The sequence below is a fragment of the Anser brachyrhynchus genome (assembly GCF_964034855.1).
Source record: "Anser brachyrhynchus genome assembly, chromosome: 20".
In the NCBI taxonomy this organism is placed as follows: Eukaryota; Metazoa; Chordata; class Aves; order Anseriformes; family Anatidae; genus Anser; species Anser brachyrhynchus.
Genome location: NC_137713.1, coordinates 6,639,917 through 6,656,954, shown reverse-complemented (window position 1 = coordinate 6,656,954; position 17,038 = coordinate 6,639,917). Strand labels below are relative to the sequence as shown.

The 17,038-nt window shown below is 42.9% G+C and overlaps 2 protein-coding genes across 2 annotated transcripts in view; one reads left to right on the top strand and one right to left on the bottom strand.

Annotated features, from left to right (window-relative positions):
- CCT6A (chaperonin containing TCP1 subunit 6A) overlaps positions 1 to 17,038 on the top strand; it is a 41,121-nt gene that overhangs the window by 17,361 nt on the left and 6,722 nt on the right. The window contains exon 2 of the mRNA XM_080563444.1: positions 16,738 to 16,882. Within this exon, the coding sequence (XP_080419570.1) occupies positions 16,749 to 16,882 (134 nt within the window). The 5' untranslated portion in view covers positions 16,738 to 16,748. The remainder of the gene's footprint in view (positions 1 to 16,737; positions 16,883 to 17,038) is intronic.
- PSPH (phosphoserine phosphatase) lies at positions 947 to 6,317 on the bottom strand. Its single transcript, XM_080563461.1, has 5 exons — positions 5,991 to 6,317; positions 5,162 to 5,296; positions 3,437 to 3,582; positions 2,464 to 2,612; positions 947 to 1,131 (listed from the first exon to the last, which is right to left on the bottom strand). The coding sequence occupies exons 1-5, from the start codon at positions 6,209 to 6,211 to the stop codon at positions 1,021 to 1,023; spliced, it is 762 nt and encodes a 253-aa protein (XP_080419587.1). The 5' UTR covers positions 6,212 to 6,317; the 3' UTR covers positions 947 to 1,020.

Below are 17,038 nucleotides of genomic sequence, written 5' to 3'. Positions count from 1 at the left end.
TGGTATTATGTGGATGGAAGATGTGACTTTCATTTTGCCATAAGTAAAGCTTTTTACATTATCTCAGATGAGATTCTTATAAGTCAGGGAAAGAAAAGTACCATGATGTGTCAGCAGAGCTGCTTAAAAAGACGTACTTGCAAAAGTTGTCAGGGATTTGCTGACAAAAAAAAAAGCACAATTTATCAAGTGAGTTCTGTATAAAGTCCCTCTTGGATCAAACATAGCAGCCATGAAGGACAAAGCCTTAAGAAACTAGGATTCATTAGCTGAAGCTCAGAGAAATACTTGTTTAGAACAGGTTAGACTTCTGGCACAAGCAGTTTGAGGGTGGTTGATCCACACTTGAGGCAGAGAAAAAGACCAGATAAGTTTCCTAGTGTTTTCTTAATCAGCAGACGTTTTGTAAAGATAGGCGAGTCAGGTTCCATACAGTTACAGGTTGGCAGGGAAGGATTGTTAAATAGAACACTTAAGTAAACTGTGACCATCTGAAAAAATCAACATTTTAGAGTTTGCTTGTATTTTAATGAGGTATGTGAAGCACTATATCACTCGCCTTAAAATATGCTTCTAGGATGCTGATGAATATTGCATATATCTTACATTTGCATGTATCTCATGTCTTAGACTACAGGTTGAGTAACAATGATGTTGAGTAACAGACGACACCTCAGGTTCTCCTGTAGCCATATTTTAATGAACTCAGAGATATTTAGTAATATTTCCTACCTATCTGTTCACTGTCTAACCTAGTTCCGAGATTCTTTGGAATGGAAAGTACTTACCATCTTGCACCTCTTACACCTTGGAAAAGACGTTTAAAAAAATCTTACCATTTCACTACAAAATATTTGAGTAGCATGTCGCCATTTGCAACACGAGTTTCAGATCAGAGAAGGAAGTCACCCAACACCCAGAATCATTAAAAAGTCCAGAACACAACTTTGCAAACAAATATGTTTAATTACATTGTATAATTGACTTATAGTTGTTAAATATATTATTTTACTGTATAATTTATCGTTCTTCCAGTTCCTTTAGCAGTTCATCAAAGTGAGTAATGTACCATTTAGCTTTCTCCTTTACTTGCTTTCTGATTACATTTCCTCCAAATCCAATGAAGCAGTCCTGGCAAAACAGAAAGAATGGGCACATGAGTTACTGCAGTTCTGTGTAAGGAATGGAGCTTCTCAGCAATTAAGTTTGTTTTTAAGATTGGATTTTAAAATTGTGATGTTCCTCCCTGCCTCTTCACCTATTTTACTTGGCGTGTTCATTTTCATATTTATTAACAGGAACTTCGTTAACATTTAATTTTACAACGCTTTGGTTACTAAGAGATCAGTTCCAATAGCAAAGGTGTGTCTCAGTACCTTGTAACTTCAAGATTGTTCAGATCTGAGATTTTACTGAAAATGAAATGTAGCTGTGATGCAACATAAAGCCTTACTATTCAAGCATGAGTTAACATCTGAACGTGCAAGCAGCATCTCACGATTATCCCTATACTTTTTATCTTAACTCTGTTTACCTCATTTGATAGATACCAAGAGTAAACATTAACCATGATTTCAATCATTAACCAGAAACAGTCATCATTTCTGGGTCTTAGAAAACAGTGTTTAAAATTTCCACTGCTGTTTTTTTGCCTTCAGATAGAAAGCATTAAGCAAATATGAAGCTGCTTTGATCGTGCACATATTTAATGCTAAGGGATGCTTTGTCCTAACTCACATCAGCAGTAGCCCGTAGAGTCCGTCTGTTCCTGTGCATTTCCATGCACTAGGATATCTGCCCCCAGCATTGGCAAAGCAGGGGCACTGAGTTACTTATTTGTAGAGAAAGGCACTAGAGATGAGAAAGAATTAAGATCCCTCCTCTGTGAAATGACTGTTTATAAAAGCTGTCTTTCTATTCTTATTATTATTCCACCCTGTCTAGGGCTGAATAATAGGGCTGAATAATAGCCCTGACAGGGCTGCTATCTTCAGAGGTGTCAAGTGAGATGAACCTTCTTGCTAGGCTGGTATCAAGTAAATGTGCACCAGACCTTCATGCTTAGCAACATTTAATACTGTCCAGAACTGTGATCTTGGGAGTGTAGGACCTCTGTACGGAGCTCTGAGCAGAAGCAAGCAGTTATTTTGGCAACATAGATGGGAAAGACAGACATATCAGCTTGATTTGCGACAGGTTGGTAGACTGTGCATTTCTGCTGGACTGAGCTAGAACCCTGGCTCAGAGAGTGGAACCTTTACTGAAACTGGCTAAGCTGAGAGAAATCAACAGTTGCATGATGCAGCCTTTCTAGAGAAAACTACCTACACAGATCTTTCAGGCTCTGGGAAGTGCTGAAGATCTTCCTTGAAGTCCTATAAAGAATTTAAACCATACTTCCTGCACACACACACACACAAATTGCTCAAAGGGAATTTGGAATTCCAGTTTTTTAATACTTACAGCAGGGGGACAGGCTTCCATGTCTGTAGCTCCATCTCCAATCATAACTACTTTCTTGAAATGGAACTGTTCTTTCAGATGAGTAATAACTTTTCCTTTCCCCCCTGATTCAGCTGTTGGTTGTGTTTCATCAAATCCTGCATATTCTCCTAGAAAACAGTGGAAGGATGAATTAGACACATAGCATATTTTCATGTAGATGAAGAAAGATACATGCCTGTGGTCTTTTCTTCAAGAAAACAGCTAATTACGTGCAGTTCTGTAAGCCTCACAATTTCAGCATCCCAAAGAAGTAATCAGAAGGTAAGCATAAAAACTAGAATTTTACATAAGTCGTCAGTGGGGATGTTTTCAAAGAGCTGAAATGCTAGGACAAACAGTAGAAACCCTGTATGGTAGCATGTCAAATCCTTTCCCAGTCACTTTGATCCAGTCATTCTGGTCTAAACATTTCAAAAGCAGCATTCAGTGTGATATATAAACAGTGTGTGAAATACAGAGTAAGAACCAAGCTCACTAACCACAGTTCTGCTCGATTACACTAGCTTAAAGAAGTCCAGAGTAGCTCTACAAAAGTCTCCATTGGTCTTCATACATGCCTCAGAGTCACTGAAAATGAAGTTTGCCTCTGAAAGCAGGTAGGTGTAATAAATTATGTAAACTTGAAAGAGAGAGAAAATGAAACTGCTCTCAGCAACTGTAATGCTTTTTAACTTTGGCACAAGTTGCAATTAAAAAGTAACTACAGCTCTATTTCATATGTCTGGAAAAGGACCTGAATTCATGTTTTGGGGGGAAGTTTGGCTATTTCCCCACTTGGAGACAGCTGGATTGGATTGGTCTTGAAGTTACCAGGATTGGTAGCAAGGTGATGTAGGTTGGACAATATCTGTAGCCCAAGATCTAACAGTTTGAACACACACAAAATAATTGCATTAATTAGCAAAGAAATGACCTGTTAGGGGAATCTCACCATTAAAGTAAAACTTCAGCCTGTTGGCAAAGACATTTGCTGTTGGAATGTTCAGCTGCAAGGCCACGTGTTCCACGATGCTCTGAAAACCCCCAGAGACCAAGAAGACCTGTACCCCTCGTTGATGAAGCCTGTTCACCAGCTCCCTGGGAAGAAAGAAAGTCACCAAGCATGAGTGCCTGGCAGCATCTAGGTGTGCTGAAGGGATAACAAGAAAGCTAAAATAGATCTTTCCTAAACAAGGCCACCCGTCTACTTTGTTATTCCAGTTTATTTGTGTGCTGCTTTCCAACTCCATCCTTCTCAGCTGCTTGAAGCTTTTCCATCTTTTCTTCACAAGTTTGTGCGTATACCTTGCTTGAAACGAGCTGAACAAAACCATCCTGTCTAGATATGAACAGGTATTTAGTTGCTCAGAAACCAGAGCTCCCTAGAAATGTTTCATTTATACTTTCATATTGTTCACATCAGTTCCCCTGAACAGATGAGACCAGATCCAATTCAGATTGTTTTCTGAAGCTAAATATAAAACCAGTGAGATATCTGTAATGCTGAAAAAGAGCAGGGAATGCAGGGGAGCTAAAGGCACTGCACAAAAATATAAAAGTGGGCTGGAAAGTGTGCAAAGCACAAACATTTTTCTAATTCAGACTTGATTCCCCGAAGACATTGATACTCTGTGTAGAAAAGGGCACCAGCTACAGAAAAGGAATTAAAAAGTGAGAAATATTCAGACCCGGTTAATATCAACGGGAGTTGATGGCAATTAAAAGTTTTATAAAAGTTGGTTTTAGAGGCAGGAAAATCAACATACAACAACACTAAGCAGTAGAAGTGATAGCAGTAACAGAAGAAATGCTAAACACTGAAAAGCAGAGTGGAAGCTTAAAGCAGGCTACACAGAAAAGGAGGAAGAAAGGGAAGGAATGAAAAGGAAAGTCATGTGATTCTAAACACGGAAACAATGCCCCCTTTGTTGTTGCATCTAGCTATGCCTTCTACAGAAAAAGCTGAGCATGTGATTCATTTCAAGGAGAAAATACAAGTACAATATTGTATTAAAACAACTGTATGTGCTAAAAATATTTTAGATTTACAGCTATAGCCATGTTTCATAGTAAAGAAATTATTTTCAACTGTTTGAAACAATCTGAATAGGAAGAAAAACCTTTTCAGTTGAAATAGTTAACGTTATATCTAAACCCAAAGATGAAAGAATACGTGTATATGCACGTATGGATTTGCCTCTAATGACTTTTTATGTCAGTACAGAATGTGTAGCTCTGAAAGTGGATCCCCTCAGCTGAGTCCAGTGGTGACTGCATGCAGAAGTGTGAGAGAGAATATAATTACAGAATAGACCAAGCGAATAGTTTTTATTCCGTAATAAACCTCCTCCCAGCTTTCTTCAGAAAAAAAAAAAAAAAAACAAACTTCTTGATGTGGAGCAGATTATTTTCCATGCCCATCTAATTCTCACGCCGGAATGTCAGCTTGCCAGCCAAAATGCCAGTTAATACCTAAGACAGTTTCTTTTTATATGGATACTTATCCACTCAACATGGATCCAGGCTATTATAAGCTCCTGATCTAAGCTTTGTACACAAACAACATGGAACGCATTCTATATCAGCTTCACATTCTTTCAGCTTCACAGCATTTTGTTGATTTATGCTATGTGCTTTTGGAATACTTTTTCATTAGATCATTTGAAATTCTTCTTACCGTATTCCTGGCGTTAGCTGAGGTGGATTGTCAGATATTAATTTTTGCACTTGCTCGTAGGAGGGTCGTATGAGACCTAGTCGTGCTGTTAAAGCTGCTTTGAATGTCACAGTGCCACCCATAGCTCTGCGGGTCCTGAATTGTGATCCAAACAAAACAAATCAGTGACACTTAAGTTGAGGCTTCTCCCAAGAGCTGTTATTTTAACAGGTATGCCAAGGAACAAGTTAAGGCCCCATAGCTTCTAGGTTATACCATAGTATCTCTGTTGTAAACGACAAGATTGGTACACTGAAAAGGTTGGTAGCAACCAGTGGTAGAAGAGCTCCACAGACTGGTGCGTTTGTAAGAACCAGCGAGGCAAAGGAAAGCTGATACTCTGTGAAAGCAATCTGAGCCACTGGGACCAGTATTCCTAAATTAAAGGCCAGCTGCTCTTCTCTGAAATTAACAGGACTTTTGCTACAAATTTCAATGGAAACAACTGCCTCAAAGAAGTGAAGAGTCCAGTCTCCTCCATCTCATAATAAGGTTCTGCTAGTTCTTTGCCAAGTGTTACGATGAGGCCTCATCTGAACATATCAAAGACATTTAATTTAGAGAATTTATTTCAGTATAGTCCTGTTGAGTGGCTTCACAATTCAAAAAAAAAGTTACTTCATTATGCATTAATTCCACTTACTATTCCTAACATCTTTTTTTAAATGATAATAATCTCCTGTGACAGAGATGAATTAATCGGTATTGTAAAACTGCTGTCACAGATTTAACCTTATCCATGCTTACTTGTTACTAATGTTCATGTGAAGTAAACAGCAAATATACATACATCTCTGCGACGGCATCTCCAACTCCGCAGAATTTTGCAAGCTCATCAATGCCTTCTTCCCTGATGACTGTACTGTCCACATCAAAGCACACTGCATCAGCATTGCGGAAGATTTCTTTCATCTCCAGGAGAGACGCCATCCTTTTAGGAACCTTCTTACTGTAAGAGGATAAGATGAATTGTTTCTGTGAGTCACAGTACTGGACTCCGTCTTGAGCCATTGCAGCGACTGATCTGCTCGTTGCGAGAAGGACCGAGCGCAGCCTGCTAGCCAGCTTTTATCAAAGTGTGAGTGGCGGTGGAGGTCTGGCTCAGTTGCTGATTTGCTCTCTGCTGTTGCTGCCTACTGATGTTCAACTTACGTTATGGGTGGGCTGTGGAGCTTTGGTCAGCTGCTGATTTGCTCTCTGCAGGCTCATCCCATTGATGCTCAGGTGGGGTTCAAGGTCGTAATACTTGGCATTTGCTGAGCCATCAGACTGCCAACTACTGGACAGGACTTAAAATTCCCTGTCTTGTCTTGCCTTGCCTTCACCGCTCAAATGGATCTTGATTGCTCAAATGGATCTTGATTTCTCATCAGACCTGGTCTGCAGTGTCAAATTAGTTGCTCCAGGAGACAGTAAAAGACAACCAACCCTTAAAGATTTGCTTGATTGCAGTAGGCATAACTGTCTTAAACCTATCAGTGAGTAGTCATCCCTAAGTCGTGAAGGTTTAGATCCTTTTCTATGTCCTGATTAAAATAACGTGGTGATATCTTAAGGGGTTGAGTGAAGTTCCCAAAGCCCACAACCATGAGTTTTTCCATAACAATACCTGTCAAAAGTTCATTTTCTTCCCTTTTATATCTGTCCACTTATATGTACTGAGCACCTCTGCAGACCAGAAGCACAAGGTGTTAATCAGGGATTTTCGTACTCTACCTTACTAATCGTGCTTTACCCTTTCATAAGGGATTGCAGTGTGTATCTCGCTATTTACCAGTAGTACATTTAGATACAAGTACAGCTTTGTATCTGTCCTATTTCCCACATCTTTGTTGAAGCTCGTGTTTGGTTATCTCTTCTAATCTCTTAAACTTCCTGCAGGACAAGTCTCATATAACTGACCTGGGTAGTAGGTTCTTTCTTTATCTGGAATAGAGACAAAAATACCTTTAAACAGCATGTCGTATATCTTCATCTTTTGCTTTCTTCTCACTCAACTAATTTATTTTCCTCCTATGTATCATGTGAGGTTTCATGGTGACAGGTCTTACATACACAGGTTTCCACAAAACATTTATTTTTTTGCCCTTTTGGGACAAACTTCCCACCTTCTGCACACAAAAGACATCCAGTGAAGATGAAGAACTGATTGCTACATATCTTGCTGTAGAAGAGTATAGAAGACAATCAGTACTGAAGTAGCTCACCATCAGAAAGGAGTCATCTAGGGATCACAAATGGTAAGCACCAGTGCTGTTTCCTGAGGTGAATTCTGTGGTTTTATTCCCATGACTAGTCTTGGTAATAGATTATGGTCTTTCCCCTGCTGTGTGGCAGGTAGAAGTTGTTGTCCAGGTGTTTTAAGGTGTTCAGATTAAAAGCTGCTGTTCAAGCCTGCACTATTATTACTAGGCTAGGTCCTGAAGGTTTTGATTTTATTCATTCCTTAGGTACACAAATCAACATGAGAGCAGTTCTGCTTAACTAAGGACTGATGGATTAACTACTGAGTAAAAACTTGGGATCAAACAGCTAACCACAGAAAGTTGCAGCTAATCTGATGAACTGGGTTTACCCTATCAGAAGCAGAAATGAATATGTATCTCAACAGAAAAAGAGTCGGTAAGCTGTCCAGGATAGTGTTTTCATTCCAATACTTAACCCCAGTCTAGCTGTAGTCCCAACACCTTCCTAATTAACTATTCTTCACTTTTTGCTCTTAATTCAAGTTTCCTGCAGAGGTGTGAATGGCATTGCCTGCATGTCCATCCATGAGGACTGCTATCACAGGTAGTGTGTTTGTCTGACCTAGAGCCCTCCGAGTTAGGGCCTTGTGCTTCCCACAACACCAAGGCTATGCATGGCATCCGACACCAGTACTAAATGAAGTGCCATTGACACCATATGGTGAGTACTGGGATACAAAGGGCTTTATGGAAAATGATCATAATCACTGGAAAAACTTATAGAACACACACATGCACACATCTGTTATCTGTTCATGTGTATAGAGTAAGAGAAAATAACCCCAATCCTTCATTGAAAGGTAAAAGAAAAAGTCTGTATAATTGAAGCAGGCAAACCTAAGGAGTGAAACCTGCTGTGAACAGCAAAGCACCACATCCGTAAGAGTTAATCTCTGTTTACCAGGTAGATATCAGTGCTAAATATGAAAAAGCAAGAGAGAGAGCAAGTCGTGACAGATTAAAGGCAAAGCTATCCAAAGGCAGCCACGGAACAGGACTAGTTGAGGGGGATAATTCTAGGTGTTCTTGAGTTTTGTGGTATGAACACGACTGTAATACCCAAAGTAGGTTCATGGCTTTTGCACGAGGCTGCAAAGGTGACACGGTGGCTTACTTAATGCTCATCTGTGTCACAGGTGTGAGTGAGGTAGGAGAGCAGATACCACCCAGCCCACACTTCCCTCCTGTACATACAGTTTGGGAGTGGGAAAGTAGGACAGAGCCTGGGCTCAACCTCCCCAGTGTCCCAGAAAGCAAAGGTGAGTGGGTACAGGTTGACAATGGACATAAAAACTTTCCTTGGACCAAAACTGGTTCTGAGCTAAGACTTGGCAGCAGGTGGACACGTGAATTCCAGGTTTACTTTGCGTTAGCATTGGCTTGACCTTGACTCCACAGCACTGTTTTGAATTTTCAGTGGAAGATTTTGATTTCCAGAGCAGGAGGGCTTTGACTTCAGGACAGGGCTTGACAGCCATTTGCTAGATCTCTTTGTGCAGTGGAATTTTAAAAAATGTCCACTAGCATTTTTGAAATAGCATGCCATTAATTTTTTTTCCAGCCTACTGGAAATTATAAAGTCCACTAAGAATTCAGCCTTGGTTTTGGTGCCAATTTTAAGGATTTGCTCTACTGGACAAACTTGTTGCATCATTCTGGTGTGACATTTGCGTCATGGTGTTCCAACACTGATTCCTTCTTATGCAAAGCAGTCACATTGCCTCATGCTAACCTGGGGCTGCACTGCAACATGACCACGTTCTGATGCAATATCACTGTGTGGTGACATAGCACTGTTATGCGATTTCTTGGTGAGAACCTGAAATATATTTTTGGATATGCGTCTTCAGAATTTTAATTTCTCTGAGAATTATGATATAGCTAGAAAAACACATTGGGAGAAGGAAGAAAGGGACATGAACTTTCCCTTCTCCCTGTTCCCTTCTCCTCCTCATCCAAATTTCCCATACTCCCTTCCTTTCTGAATATTCCTTACAATGATGCGACCACTGCTGTGAACTTCACTTTGATGGATATGTATACAAAGCCGTTGCTGGAATTAACTCTGTCTTTTCTTTATTCTATGCAGTAACTCTTTTAAAAGAGTTTCAGGCTATGGTTTATAATGCCTAAAAATGACAAGTTGTAAGGGAAGACTTGCATTCTGAAATGCAGAACAGATCAGTAGTTCCTGATCTCCCTTGATGAGTGGCTTGCCAAAACCCTTCCAATTCCTTTTGTAGCCAAGCACTGAGTTCTGGAAAACACAGAGCCATTTTTGGCTGATGTATCATCACACAAGTTGGAGAACTTGTGATGAACTATAAAATAGGGAAGCTCTTCCTGGAGCAAAGAGGAGAACCTATGTGGGAAGCTTCAGCTATTGTAGGGAGTCTTGCTGGTGAGAAAAAAATTAGGAGTTAAAGATGGTTCATTTGGAATGAAAGAAGGTTCTTCTGCTTTTGTCGGCAAAGCTCCAGGGGTGACCATCAGCTCCAGAGGTCAGCAAAAGCCATTCCAAACAGTAACATGCCAATTTCAGTGACTTGTGATTTTTGTTCCCAGCCCTAAACGTAAATGGGAGCATAAGGCAAGGCTATTCGTGATTGAGCAATGGGCCCCAGGAGTGTGGGGAATTACAAGTAGAAGATGTTCTGTTCTTTCCTTTGTTTTCAGAATTTTCCCTGGGCCATCTTGCCATGGCATTCACCAGGAAACTGCCTAGAATTAAACATGCAGGGGATATAAGAACATACACAGTAGCTCATGTGACCGGGGAAGTCATGGCCCCAAACCTGTCACTGTATAAGAAGCATTTGGACAATGCTCTTATATGTATGGCCTAACTCTTAGGTTGCCCTGTGCACAGTCAGGAGTTGGACTCGATGATCCTTGTGGGTCCCTTCCAACTCAGGATACTCTGATTCTATGAATCTCTGATTCTTGTCTACAGGTAAGTGTCACCTGAAAATATGAGGAAAAAGAATTGAAGCTGTGCAAAGCTCTTCTATGGGCGATTCGCTAAATAATAAATAGTAAAGGAATAGCAGTTTTTAATTCCAGAGTGGTATTGGCCTCTGTGGTTGGCAGAGACAAATTACTCTGAAACACAGAACATCCGATTGCTTACACGCATCAATGTTTTTATGAGATGGTAAGAAAAAAGAAATTCCCACAACTAATAATTATAAGTTCAGTCTCCATATGAAAAACTTGGGCAGAAAATCTCTGATCATTCAGCCATCGTATTTCAGATAAGAAATCTATTTCTATTCTATTATTTCCATGCTGTAAAAGTATCCAAGCAGCAACCATTTCAACAGGTATGATAAAATACGATGGGGAAAAGATGAAAGGAAGAAAATGGGAAAGAGAAAAAAAATGTGCAAACAATAGACTAAAGAAGGCGTAAGAAGAAAGTGATAAAGAGAAAGGTGAAACTTGAGATGAGCAAAAAAGAAATCACAAGGGGAGTGGAATTCCTATGAGATCTCCTTGCCTCCATACTATTAAGTACTTCATTAGGCCACTTGGAAAAAAACTGGCGTTTCCACAAGAAATAGTTCTCTTTCGTAACAGAGAGGGCGGAGTCACAGCAGCAAGCCTAGCAATTATGTAAGACCACATGTTAAAGGAAAACAACTGTAATCTTTTCTGTTTGCTGACCCTTCAAAGAAGGGCACTTGCCACACTGTGAAAAACTGAAACATCTGCAAGATCTGCGAATGCAAAAGGAACATGAAGCGGTACTCAGGACTCCGGGTGTTCTGTGGCTGGTTTATTTTGATGAGATCTTGAAGAGATCTCAAAATCTCCATTGTGACTCTACTTGACTTGTTATCTTATTTCAGCTTTCAGAAGTGTTGTCACACTGCTACTTTACATTATGTTCACATTTCTTGCTGTGAAAAAAAATGAAGATTAAGTGAATCTTAATGAAACACTACTTAAAATGCCTTTTTTAAGAGATCATTCAGGAATATCCTACAGTGTGCAAACAGTCTCTGATGTTTGTGATTCTGATTCACTTTCACATTTAACAATGTAAGTGTGCGCACTTTATTGAAAGCTACTGCTCCGTAACAAGACCCATTTTGGTCTCACTTTGCCCTGAGTTATTTGCCTGGCATCAGTGAAGTTAGTCCCAGTTTGCACTGATGCGCATGAGAACAAAGTCACTGTGAGATATATTCCCAGAGCAGAGAAATATTGCACTGAACATTCAGTGAGATTAACAGAAACGCAGCCATATAAGACTGCTTCTGTAGCATTGATGGGAAACTGCTGCTTAGAGTATGGGATTTGGAGAAGGTTGTTGCTGAACCTTTTCTCAGAGCCTGTTCCTGCTACAGGTGTGATTCTGCTCCTGAGAGTGTTCACAGGAGAGTATCCATGGTATTAAACAAAGCACTTAATCCTTCATTGTTGCTAGTCCTTTATCTGTAAAATGGGAATAATATGGTAACATGGCTTTGCTATGTTGAGGTATAATTCTCAGTATAAGCAATGTGCTTTAGAAGAGAGATTATGTGTTTAAACAGATAAGCTATATTTAGGCAAATTTTTAATATATATTCCTGCAAGTACTACTCTTTAAGTTCAACCCATCCATAATTAGGAGTTTCTGTGATTTTCAATGTGAGAATAGAGAGATTCGGTCCTTAAAGTCACTAAGACTGCTTCAAACTACTTGGTTTCCTGTTCAGTTTACAAGGTAGTAATAGAAACCTGTAAGCAAGTCAAGAGATGGAATGTTTGCAGCGACACACTGATAGCTGCACAGCAGTGCCTAACAGCACATTTAAGCACCTTTTAAAAGGTAATTGAAAAGAGATAGGGGGAACCTGGTGGATGTTGATACACATCTCCCATCTCTCCAATCCCCTCTTGCCTGTCCTGCCAAAATGATGATGCTTTCCCCCTGCACGATTGCATCATTCATTCATGCTGCTGTAATAAAACAGGCACCACAGTGCTGCTGCATCTCGCAGGGCAGCGCACAGCCCCGGCGTATAGTTCATTGCCTATGCAAGAAAAATCTGATAAGTGTTATGGAACTGAACACACCAAACGCCAACCCCTTCCAAAGTGCGAGAAAGAAACGTTCCCAGTGACTTACAGTATTGTACTGGCCGTGGCCGGTGGTGCTGCTGCAAACCTCTTGGCTGCACAAGAAAAGAACGGATCAGCTGAGACCTTCAGTCACATAAATACAACGGCACGGGCTGATCTGGAAGAAAGCCGCATTTTGTAAATCACTCTTTATAATCTGCTGAGTAAGGCAGGCTGGATGTTTTTTTTAAATGGTTGCACACATGTAACCAGAGAAGTCCAGCTGTTCGCTGACAGGCGTAGGAAGAGAGGTGTAACCTTGCCGACGTCAGGGGAGGAGCCGTTCGGGCCCACTTTGGGGCGCTCCCAGCTTGGGTAGGCATGGCTTGGCAGGGAGCAGCCTGTGCACAAGATGATGTGGGGTTTGCTCGCCCGCCAGCCTCTGCCACGGGCACGGGGAGCAGGACGGGGCGCAGCAAGCCCACCTGCCTCCACGCATGGCGCTGGCGCGGGAGGACCAGGGAGGAGAGGCGAGGAGGGGATCTGCCAAGCAACAGCCAGGAGTTTCTCTTGGCATGAAGTCTGGGGTGAGGCAGGGGCGCTTGCTTTCACCGCAAACTAAAGGTTTCGTGCGTTAAAATTGCACTACTGCATTTTGGCTTAAGCTGCGTACCGGAGTGCGCAATATTACACACCAAAAAAATCTGCAGTCAAAATTCATCACAAACTTCGAAGGCAAAATGAAAGCTTCTACTTCTGAGAAGGCTCTGTTTTGTTTCTCCAAATAAAATGTTGTCAAAAGCAACGGAAAAATTGCAGAACCTGTCTGTGCTAGTGCTTTGGCATCCTACAGAAGAACTTCCCGCAGACATGACTGCGGGCATTAGTTAGTAAACAGGAGGCTGCCAACCCAGAACTGTGAAGCCAATTACTCGTTTCAAGGTCAAGAAAGCCAGACTGCTGATTTAGCTTCTTTTATTCGCTTGTGATAGGAGTCTTATGACTGCTACCCATCTTGAAAGATTGTTCTGCACCACTGGATACACCAGTCACATTCTATGCATGATGTTTTTGCAATTCTGGCAGGATTATTCCTCAAACTTAAGTGTATGAACTAAAATCAATACCCTTCTGTGCTTCTCCTCCCATGCCTTCCTGTATGTCTTTTCAAATGTTCTCAGTACTTGCGTGACTACTTGTCAATACAAGCATCTATTAGAAACTTCCTGCATCAGGGAAAGATGGGACCGAGCCCCTTTGCTGCAAAACTGGTGATGTGGTTTGCTGTTTTGTCTGGTCCTGTTTGTGAGTTTTATCGTGGCAGGGCAGTATGTTTTAAAACGGAGTTAGAAATCATTTCGGTGAATACGGTTAAAGAAAAACAGATCTTGATAAAGATGAAAGAAAACTGTTTTTACTGGGAATCTCTGGTGTTTTTTTTCTGCCAAGATAAGCATTGCATGATTTCACTTAAGTGAATCGCTACTGGACATTTCATGAAGGATATTCCCATTACTTGTCTTAGTTTAACAGACTTGTTTTTGTAATTTGTTTAAATATTACATTACTGATTCCATTCTGATGTAATTTGTTGCAACTCCAGTAATTTAAAAGGATTACTTAGGCCTTGTAAGCATGTGCCCTGTATTTTTACTACACATTACGAGCAAATATTCAAAACAGTTCAGCAACTACAACTAAAAGACTGAAAAATGTAGAAAAGCTTGTAGTGTTGTCTGAAAAATGTTGCAAAATGGCCATTTAATATGAAAATGCAAACGAGAAATATTACTATACCATAACATAACCACCCTTAGACATGTGTGGCCCAGGAAGGAAGCACAGAGAGAGGTGCCTGGAAGAGTTAGGATGGAGAATTCCTGCCTTTTTCACAGGACATCACCCACACAGATCACAGAACAACAGCAGGGAAAACATAAAAAAATACAGTGTGCCTGCTGGTGCACCTATGGGTTTGACAAGGCTGCCCTCTACTGAACATAGCCTGGAGAAGGGATCAAGGCAAACAAAAATTAAGAACCAGAGAGGCAAGAATAGCAAAATATGTGTGTGACCTGTGGGCTATAGAATTGAGGGCAGAGCTAGGGATTCGGGTATTTTCAGTGGGCAGAGCAGCTCGGCACCTCAGGTACAAGCACTGCAGCCTCTCAGGGCTGGCTTGTCTTGTTTTGTTTCGTTATGCTTTCAGCAGGCAGGTAGCATCCCAGCAAAAGTGAAGAATAAACATTAACTGGAGAATTCCAGAGCCCAGTTATGAAATACCAAGTGTAATTTCCTGTGTTTTGCAATGTTTAATGTTTATTTTTAATGATTACAGCAGCAGAAAAGAAAAAAAAATCGCAGCCTCTCTGCTAAAGAATCAGCATTAAAATATTTTACAAGACAAGCACCCTGCTCTGCTAAACAAAAAGGCTCCAAACTTGTGGTATATTTTGCTCAAACATCAACTCCATCCGAAACATGTAAAAATCAGAAACCTAAGCGTACTAGCAGCTGTCCCCTCCAGACCTGCCAAGTCAGAATGATGGGCCATGTGTGGCGCTTTGCCCAGAAACTTGAGATCCTCACCCAAAGCAGCGGAGCACATTACCGGCAGGTGCCATCCTCTACTGCCAAAATCAGCAAGGCTGCTGAGTCTGCCCTTATATTTGACCCCCAATGACCATTTCAGTCATGCTTCCCCAAAACTTTTGTTGTGCAACAAAACTGTACCCATCAGCAGGCTTTTAGAGTTTACTACTGGCAGTGGCACGGAAACACGAGCGGCCCATTGCTCAGCAGCCAACCTCTCCGTCCAGCGCTGCCATGGCCTGGGTTTTGGCAGCTTCCCTGCTGCAAAAAGTGGGAAGGGGTAGGGGAGATTTATTCTGCGCCATCCTTACACCTGGTGGATGAGCCCTGGGTGAGGCTCTTTGTGGTCCGTACCGAGTACTGAGGAAATTCTGAGCTCAGGACCAATTGGTACGAGTTGCGTGTGTCTGTTTGCTGCAGGTTAGTGCCCTCTGGAGCAGATGGGCTGCAGGAATACCGAAAACCACTTGGCCTGGATCTTGCCAGCACAGCTTTGCAGCCACAGGCCACGATTATTCTGGGGCAGGGACTTTCCTTACAAAACACTTGAAATAAGGAGAGGGTTGTGTCATGCCTGGTATTGCCAATCGCCTCTGCAGCGGGCAGGTGTTAGGGGACACAGGTGTGGATGGGGCAATGTGGGAGCCAAACTTGGTGCAATTTGTGCCTGTGGTATTTGTAAGGAGCCCTGGCAAGAGCTCTCAAGCCCTTTCCAAGGGAAATTCTCCATCTTCATCCTTTGTGGAGCTGAAAGCCACTAAAATGCGTACGTTGTGCAGGCTCAAGGACTGGGCCCTCACTGGCCATATCAGCCCAAGGCTTCCAACTCTCCATTGAGGTTCCCTTGACTTTAACATTTTTTCTTGCACAGATCTCACAGGACACCTCAGTGTTGCCTGGGGAGAATTTTACCCCAGTTACAGAGACTTGTGAAGTGAAAGGCCACGGCAGCGAGCAGGGCTGCGTTGTGGTGGCTGGGAAGATCCCACTGAGAAGCTGCTGGCCTTGGTGGGCCCACACAGCACCTTCTGTTAAGAAACTTTTGATTAACCTCAGCTCTGGCTTTTTACCAAGGCCCATTTCGATTATTAATCCATGCCGCTTAACTATTAATCTGCCCGATCTAAGGTTAAATGGGCAGGTTTAATTATTTATTCTCACGGTTCTGTGAACCTGCCCCAGGGGGTGTCTGTCACATGAGTGGGTGGGATTCACGAGCGAGCACCCCTGCCCGATCAAAGACCTCGTTTACACATTCACTGCTAAGCATGAGCCGAGCCGAGCCGAGCCGAGCCGAGCCGAGCCGAGCCGAGCCGAGCCGAGCCGAGCCGAGCCGAGCCGAGCCGAGCCGAGCCGAGCCGAGCCGAGCCGAGCCGAGCCGAGCCGAGCCGAGCCGAGCCGAGCCATACACACCCCGCCATTCCCTTAGGGCCCCGCTCCCTTCAGCGCCTCAAGAGGAGGGGAGAGACAGTAGGCGGGAGCTGCCCGACAGATCGACAGGCCTCGCAGCCAATAGCAGCGCGGCTCTGGCGCTCACGGACCAATGGGGACGCGCGGCCGCCGGAGTGTTCTAGAAGGGGCGGGCGGGGAGGCGCGGCCGGCGTCGTTCCCGCCCAGTGCGCGGCGCGGAGCTGAGGGGAGCGGCAGCGGCAGCGGCCATGGCGGTGAAGGCGCTCAACCCCAAAGCTGAGGTGGCTCGTGCCCAGGCGGCGCTGGCCGTGAACATCAGCGCGGCCCGCGGGCTGCAGGACGTGCTGAGGACCAACCTGGGCCCCAAGGGCACCATGAAGATGTGAGGGAGCGCCCCCCCGTGCCTCCGCTGGGGATGGGGGAGGGAGGAGGCCGCGGCCTTCCCGCCGTGCGCCTCAGCCGTTGGGGCCTGAGGGGAAGCGTGAGGGGAAAGGGGGGGGGGAGGCGGAGTGTGGGGCTGGGGGGGGTGTTCTGCTTA